Source organism: Desmodus rotundus, chromosome 9 (genome assembly GCF_022682495.2).
Source record: "Desmodus rotundus isolate HL8 chromosome 9, HLdesRot8A.1, whole genome shotgun sequence".
Lineage (NCBI taxonomy): Eukaryota > Metazoa > Chordata > Mammalia > Chiroptera > Phyllostomidae > Desmodus > Desmodus rotundus.
Genome location: NC_071395.1, coordinates 86,842,870 through 86,850,948, shown reverse-complemented (window position 1 = coordinate 86,850,948; position 8,079 = coordinate 86,842,870). Strand labels below are relative to the sequence as shown.

Sequence of the window (8,079 nt, the reverse complement as noted above, 5' to 3'; positions counted from 1 at the left end):
AACCATAAATGGCCAGGTTCCAAGGTGCTCCATCCAATTAAAATGTATCCTATCACCACTTTTGTGTACCTGTTGCCCCTAACCCCTCCAAACCCCTTAACCTAATCCAGTGAGCATGATGGATTTGAGGTATCAGTAGGTCTCCCATCTTCTCAGTTGGGAATCAATAAACCTTTCCTTACTCCATGCTCTGATGTTTTGACGTTTGGCCTTCGAAGCATAGAGCATACAAACTTGGGTTCAGTAACAGTGACATGACATGATTTGTGGCCGCTGCATGGAAAATAAAGTACAGAGTGCAAGATTGGATGCAGGTACCATAGTGTGGAGGCCGATGCAGAAATCCTGATGACAACACCCAAACTATGGTGGTAACAGCAGATGCAAAGAGGTAGATGGATTTAGGGTGCAGTTTAGAGGAAGGTTCAGCTGAGGGGAAGGAGGGAAGGGAGAAATCAAGGATGGTTCCTAGGGTGGCAACTGGGTGTTGCTATTTACTGAGATGGAAAAGGCTAAGGGAAATATATTAAGATTTCTATTTTAGACATGTTTTGTTTGAGATGCAAACTAGTTATTCAACTGGAGAAATTAGGCCAGTGGTTGAATATATGAGCAGAGCTCAAGGGAGAAGCCAGGGTCGGAGATATTTGAAAGTTTGGAAGCATTTGAAAGATTAAATTCCAATGTTTATTCTGCCCTCCTTCCTTGAGTTTCCAGTATTGTAGAGGCTAGAAATGTAAAATGCTGGAGTCTCCTCTCTTCCCCTTCAGGACCACCCCAACAGTCCAGGAGTCAGACTACAAATAACAAAGATAATAAGAAGCACTAGCATGGTTTATGCTTTGTTTTCATGAGTTCTGTGATGATAGCAGAGCAGTTTCAGCCTACTTAGAACCTGGCTACAGGACACCTTTCAGTCTCTAAACCAAGACTTGAATCACTCAGGCTTCTAAAGGTTAAGATCTCAACTTCAGAATCTCTATTTAGCTTAAGTCTCATGTAACTTTTTCTTTGGATGTGAGAGTAGGAAGAAAATACATATTTTAAATTACCAGAAGAAAAGTAAGGAAATTCTGGACCTTGTAAAAAGAATATTAACCCTCCCCCCTTCTAAATGTTGCTCTTTCTTCTGTATTATGTGATGATGATAATTTCATCTCTCCCCTCAATACTTTCACAGTGAAACGGGGTACAGAGCAAGAGGTCCATGAAGCAGAGTTTTCCCTCACAGCCCATGGTTGGAGGAAAGGGAGAAGGAGATGATATGGTTTAAGATGCTTTTCATAACAATGGCAAGGTGATAGCCATGTCTTTCCTGAAGGGAAGCTGTGCTGCCGCCTGGGTAAAATGTCTACGTGACTTTCAGAATGTATAGTGCTGAGTATGAGATCATGTAGGAAGCTCTGGGTCAGCATTTAAAAATTAGGGTGGCCAGCCATGAGGGGGAGCCATGAAGCAGAGAGCCATGGGGTTTGAAAGGATCCCGCCTCCCCCCAACATCTGCCATGAGGCCTGGTGTGAAAGGAGGTGCCATGTGGTTTGGAGTAAGGAGGTGCCATGCAACTTTGGATTAAGAGCTGGAGTAAAAATGAAGAGGTTCACTGGGAAACCTGCCTGGAGAACACAGTGGCATGGCAACTAGAAATTGAGGGAAACTGCCTAACCAAGCACAGATTAGTGGGAGATGCCTGGAATGCTGAACTGTGACCGGGAATGCTGAGCTTTGGACTTCTGTTTTTCTGTTTTTCTGAATACGCCTCAGACTGGCGTATTCTTAAACTGGCCTGTTTTGGCAAAGAGGGGCAGGCCTACGTGTTTTGGGGTGTTTTAAAAGGAGTGGGACTTAATGACAGAAATCTGCCATTATTCTGAATCTGTATAACCTTTAAATAAACCCCTTTCCTTTTTCACCAAACTCTTGTATTTGGAGTCACGCTTCTTGGTGGTGGGCAATAAGATCCCACAGCTGTTCCAGCAGCATAGGCTGGGGTTCTGTAACAACAGCTGTGAATGGTCTTCTTGTTTGAAGTAGACAAAGGATGTCTCTTGAGACATTCAGCTCCCACCATCGTAAAGATATTTCCTATCTTCCCTGTTCCCTTTAGCATCTCTCGTTCAACATAACATATTATGTGGCTTCTCTGGGATCTTGGAAGACTGTTCACTTCTTTTTGTAATTGTGGAAAAAATCCTCCCCCATAGTTTTAATTCAACAAAATCTTGGAAAAGATTTTGGAAGTGTCACAGACTTAGCAAGGAGAGGAAGCAAACATATGAGCAGAAAAGGAATCAAAAGCACAGAAACTGGAATAAGAGGGAGCCTGGGACAAGGAGACAGAAGCCATGTTTCCTTGACATTCTGGTTGAAAATATCTGGTATATCTGGTTGAAAAATGAAGATGTTGGTCATTCACCAGATGTTTCTACCATGCCAACCAATTTATCTTAAACATTTCCCTTGAATATTAATTTTGTTTGGTCTCTATACAACCAGAGACAAAGCAAAACAAAGAAGGTTAAAAGAATATTATGTAATATAAGTGAGATGAGGATTTAAAAAATGGATGGATAGAGTAAGATGGACCATAAGGAGCAGAAAGAATGAAGTTTTGCACAGCAATATGTTTCTAGTTTTCTGTGGCGTATAAATATAAGTGGCTGTGACCTGTTGAAGGTAAAATCTGCGGAGTTAATCTGTGCTTCTAGTTCTAGGTTTTCTCACTGACCTCAGAAATGTCGACTTCTGCCATCTGGTCACCAAGCATTTCAAAGTTTATCATCCTCTATGCAATACCAGATTTGTGATAATGAATTTCCTTTGTAAATGAAGGGCACCCAAAGTTTTGCTTTTTGAGACACTGATCTTAAGGTGTTTATTAAGAAAACAAAGTCTAAGAGAGAAACTTTGACCCTCCCCCTTTCTTGGCCAAGAGATTCAGATGGTAAAACCTGCTTCAGGAAGGAAGTCTTAGGATGTTCGCCTTAACCTAAGTTGAATTAAGTATGCTCAATGGGGAGGCTTTAGGCAGGGGTCCTGTTAGCGAGAAACCCTGGCTCTCATTTTTTCTCATTCCCTAGCAAGAATTTGCTTGTCTTGTGTGTTCTGCTCTTCCTCAACTACCTGTAAGCCCCCTGTTCTCACTTCTGAAACCTAATAATCCATTCTCCCCCTTTTCTCCTTAGTCTAATACCATACATACCCAATGATGTTGCCTTGCTGTCTTTGCAATTGTCATGCTAATGTGAATTCCCCATATGCACATATTAAAATTATATTTTCTCCAGTTAATCTCTCTCTGCTAATCTGATTATTAGCCCAGCTAGAAGAATTTAGAAGGTGGGAGGAAAAGTATTAATTTTTTTTAGCCCCTACATAGATATATTGTCTGAAGCCAACACCAGGCTTTGGTCCCACATGGAACCACATAAAGCATTGGGCAGGCTTTTCCTTGCCAAAGAGCAGATGAAAATCCAAGGTCAGGTTTGACACAGTTGTCAGTTTCATTTTTTTCCAAAGATTTGGTTGTCTTTGACATTAATGCTGGGTCAATCCACAGGCTGAATAAAAAGCCACTTGAGAGCTAAAACTCTGTCTGTCCCAGGATATCACTCCCACTCACCAGCCAAAAAGCTTAAAAAAAAGAAAAACCTGAGCTAGTTTGTATTATTTCTTTCTTTGGGTTACAATGTAAAGTCCTCCATTAAAATAAGCCTGTTCAGTGTACTATTTACAGATATCTCCGCCGACAGTGGGGGAACGAGGTGAAAATGAATACATTTTGATGCGTCCTTGAGAAGTGAGGGGGTAGGAGAAAGAAGGGGGCTGGCCAGGGTATGACGGAGCCTCTTGGAGTCCCTAGCACTGCTGAGAGCCAGGCAGCAGTTGGGGCTGTTGTTGCCTTTGTCACTTATGGTTGTCACGGTAACCCTCTGCCATGGGTACTGAGACCTCCCTTTTACAGATGAAGAAACAAGGGCTGCACAGACAGTAAATTGTAGATCCCAGATCGAATTTAGGACATGAGCTAAACCACTTTGCCACACAGCTGCACTCACTGAAGGTGGGAACGGAGTTTGCTTCTTCTTTTCTTCCCTGCACAAGATGAATAAACAGACCTCCCAAGAGCCTGGCCAGTCAGTCAGGGGAGAGGAACCCTCCAGAGCAGAATTATTTAGGATGCTAAGAATTTTCTGAAAGGGATGAAAGGATATGCAAAGAAAGCACGGGTAAGAAAGCTCAGAGAGTCATCTCACCACTCAGAAAAGCTTACATCTTAGGCACGGTGAGCTCAGCCAGCAGTGTTAGGTGCTTTTTCTAGGAAACATTTCTTTGCTTGCCACTACTTTTTACTTCCTTCATCACGGTGTGGTGTTTTCTTCCTGTAGATTTTGGTAGCAGGTTGATTAAAGCAGCAGACTCTCTGTTATATTAAAAATCATTTTCAGTTGGATTACATACAATACACTTGTGAATTGGAGGCCAACGAGTTGAAGAAAAGGACACATGAAATAATTTAAAAAACATTTCTAAACTACATATATGAGATTTATTTGATCTTTTCTACCAACATGGTCATTTGACCTGTTATGATGTTTATTAACTTTCTGAGATGAAGTAAGTGGCAGATATACCCATAAAAGATCAGTTACAATATAAGCACCTTTAGCAAAGATTTAAAAATACAATGAAAATAGGGTTTGCTGGTTTATAGAAATAAAAGAAGTGTAATTAATTCCCAATAGCCAGTTTGTAGTCTTCCAGTCTGTGTTTATATGATTGATAGTGTTACCAGCAGATATATTATCAAATATATTGATATCAGATATTATGACCAATGGTGTTTTAATAGTTTTAGCCATAAGAAAATACCTTAAAATTTATTTCAATAAGTATGATACTTTTTGACACACAGTCACTTAAATTATTACTAAAATATCAGCTTTACAAAGTAAAGCCGAAAAGTAAATATATGGATTCCTCAGTCTATGTTAGAAAAAAAAGCTTTTACATTTTCAATAAAAAAAATTAAACGAAATTTGTATATCATATTCAGAGACTGAAACTATCTTATGGAAGTAAGTTTATTTATTCAGCATTAGGCAGAAAAATGGGGTGAGGGAGACCTGCAGAGACACAGAGGCCGGGCTGGGGAGGTGGGCGCAGCCAGGCCGTCTGTCCCTGCTGTCCCTGCTGTCCCTGCTGTCCCTGCACTCGCCCAGTGCTCACTCTTTGCCACCACACCGAAACCCTGCCAGTGTCTACCAGGTAGGTCCTAAAAGTAAACACTGATGCTATGAACAGAAATGTCTTAAAAAACAGCCACAGGCTTGAACAGTGACACAAGGTAGGTGGGGCTTCAAGGCTCTTCCTGCAGGAGGAGCTTCTGCCTCACAGAAGGGTGAAGTTCCTCATCAAAATTCTCCATCTCCTGCTCCTTGGAGAGCTCCAGGAAAACCTGACAGGGAGGGAAACAGCGAAGAGAGGAGTCACTCTGCTTCCTGGAGTTCCGAGTGAGCACAAAGACTATGCAGACAGTACACATTTATATCCATGGGGGATACAAGAATTTCTACAACTGACCCACCTGCTCCAGGGTGGACTGCGAGAGGCTGTACTCCTCCAGGTCGAAGCTCTGTTTAACTGCACAAGGATGGATGTGCATTAGGGGTTTATATATTTTTATACACAGGTGGTCTTAGAAGTCAACAAAGAATGCAAATAACAATTTTTAAATACGTTAAATGGAAAGATTAAGATAGTAATCGCCGATGGTTTAAGGACAGCATTCAGCTAAAAGAACTGCAATGCACTCAGGAAGGTTTGAGGAAAAGGTGCTGGTGTTACACCTGTATGTTGCACAGGTTTTGAGATCTCTGTTTAAGGGAGGAAGAGGTGCTGAGAAGGCTTCCTTCTCTGCAGGTGAGCCAGCATTTTGCACGTTCCGCACAGGGAGAGGTGGAAGACAGATACATTTTGAAAAGGGTCACATCAGAAGATTATAGAAAAAGATGTCTGTGGTTTTCTAGGGAGCAGGTCATCCTCAGTCAGCTTCTTTCCATCAGTGCAGCTTGAACCCAATCAGGTTGAAAACCCTTCTCCTTGACCAAAACGGACTGGAAAGAGTAGTTAGAGCCCCAGTAAGAGCCCGGCAGACTGGAAATATGCCACCAACAGTACCAGATGGGAAATATACCAAAGAAGGTGCTACGCTAGTACTGGCCCCCTGGTGCCTCTCCAGGGAGCACTCGCTCGCTCACCCGCTGGGCGCTCCGCTCAGGGAATGCAAAGCAGAGGTGTCACTGTGATCACAGATGCTATCGACAGGAGTAAGAAGAGTCTTCTAGAACCAAGAGACTCGAATCTCTTCCTCAGGGAAGGTGATAAGCAAGCAAAGATGTCACTGAGCAGTGGCAATGAAAGAAAGCAGGGAGGAAGTTCCAGCCAGCATAGACGAGAATAGCGGAGGTCAGGGGCCGGAGGGCAAGGACCATGTGAGCCTGGCGACAGACGCAGTGTGGTCAGTTTCAAAGTGCAGCAGACATAAGAAGATAATCTTAATGACCAGACAAGAGGTCCATTTCTTAATATAGAGCCTAAGACAAAAAAATGCAAGTCCACATAAAATTTAATTTTAAATATGTAAGCATCAATATTCCAAAAGAAAGTATTCTTCTTAAATGCACATATAACTGAGTTTTGGCTTAGCCTGTACCAGTATATATACAAAAAGTCATGGAAAAACCCCAGAAAGCAAGAATAAAAGTCACTCCCATTACCCCAGCCCCACAAACAGACATAATTCCTCCACTTCCTTGATATCGTGCTCCTAAAATTCCATTTGAGATTTTAACTTTTGAATTTAACACATTATATCACATTTAGCTTTTGTCACGAAGATGGATTATTTTATGCTTTGAAATGATCTGCTTTCAGGCTCTATTTCAAAGCGTATCGCTCTTACCCCTCTCTAATTTGAAGAAAGCATGGGCTAAAGGTCGCACGTCTTCCACCGGCAACTTATAGACCATCAGAGATGAGTACCTGGGAGAGGAGGGGAGACAGGCTGATACCACCTGTGACAGGTGTAAAGAGACTCAGACATCTCTCTGGTCTTTATTTCTTTTAAGCGTGATCTGGTGCAGGAGAAATACATAGGGTGAGTCCGTAGTAGTGAAAAAGAGGCAGCTCACAAAGAAGAACGAGGATGGGAGCCAGACTCAGTTTAGTGCTCGTGGTCCCTTGCGTGGAGATGAGCAGGTACGGGGCAAATTGCCCAAGTCACCTCCTACCTTACTTTCTAAGCTCCACTCTTACTCCTCAGCTTCGTCCTCCCACCAGGCCCTGACCCCATGAGTTTCTTAAAGTTTCCCAACTCGGGTGGAAATCCACGTCTATTCTCCAGAGAATTCATACCTCTCCCACCTTCCCCCCCCACCTCCTACTCAAAGTGCTTTCCTAATGCAGGGTAACATCATTGAGTCTCTGATTAGGAGAACAGAAATCTCTAGGAATTCAAGCCCCAAAGAATGTCCAACAACCATTTAAAAAATAATTTGTTTCTCAGATAAATTTTTCTTCTCATCAGGAAGATTTAGACTTCATTTCATAGGATACTATTTCATATATTTAAGGAGCAGTCATTCTCACGCATTCTGCTCATTCCTGTGCCTCTGTGACATATTTCTACTCAGTCTTGGGCTGCACATTGAGTTACAGCATCGCTTTTACAGTTATACTCCACTGTAGATTTATATTTTTTGACCTTGACATTGTGACTTGTTTCTCTTCACTGTTTTCTCCCCTAACTCCTAAATTATCTGTCTTCTGCAGTACATTGTAGGTGTTAAAAGTAACCCTACAGTTAATCTTTGCTTTTTTTTTAGTGTACTATTTTTATGGGGATTGTTCCATTATCAGACTCTACGTAAAATCGGAAATATTAATATATTTGAAATAATCAGTTTTACATCCCTGTTTTGCCACTTATTAGCTGTCATGTAATCTAACCTATCTACAAATTTCCTGTTTATAAGGGTAATAATTCCATTTATTAAGGTCCTTGTAAAGGCCAGACTATC

At 41.8% G+C, this 8,079-nt stretch overlaps 1 protein-coding gene across 6 annotated transcripts in view; it reads right to left on the bottom strand.

Moving 5' to 3' along the window:
• Positions 1 to 5,024: 5,024 nt before the first annotated feature.
• Positions 5,025 to 8,079, bottom strand: part of ABCA8 (ATP binding cassette subfamily A member 8) — a 69,224-nt gene continuing 66,169 nt past the window's right edge. For all 6 annotated transcript variants that reach the window (XM_053910424.2, XM_053910423.2, XM_045182223.3 and 3 more), the window contains 3 exons: positions 6,963 to 7,042; positions 5,586 to 5,641; positions 5,025 to 5,456 (listed from right to left, as the gene is read on the bottom strand). In XM_053910424.2, coding sequence (XP_053766399.1) covers positions 5,358 to 5,456; positions 5,586 to 5,641; positions 6,963 to 7,042 — 235 coding nt within the window. In that variant the 3' untranslated portion in view covers positions 5,025 to 5,357. The remainder of the gene's footprint in view (positions 5,457 to 5,585; positions 5,642 to 6,962; positions 7,043 to 8,079) is intronic.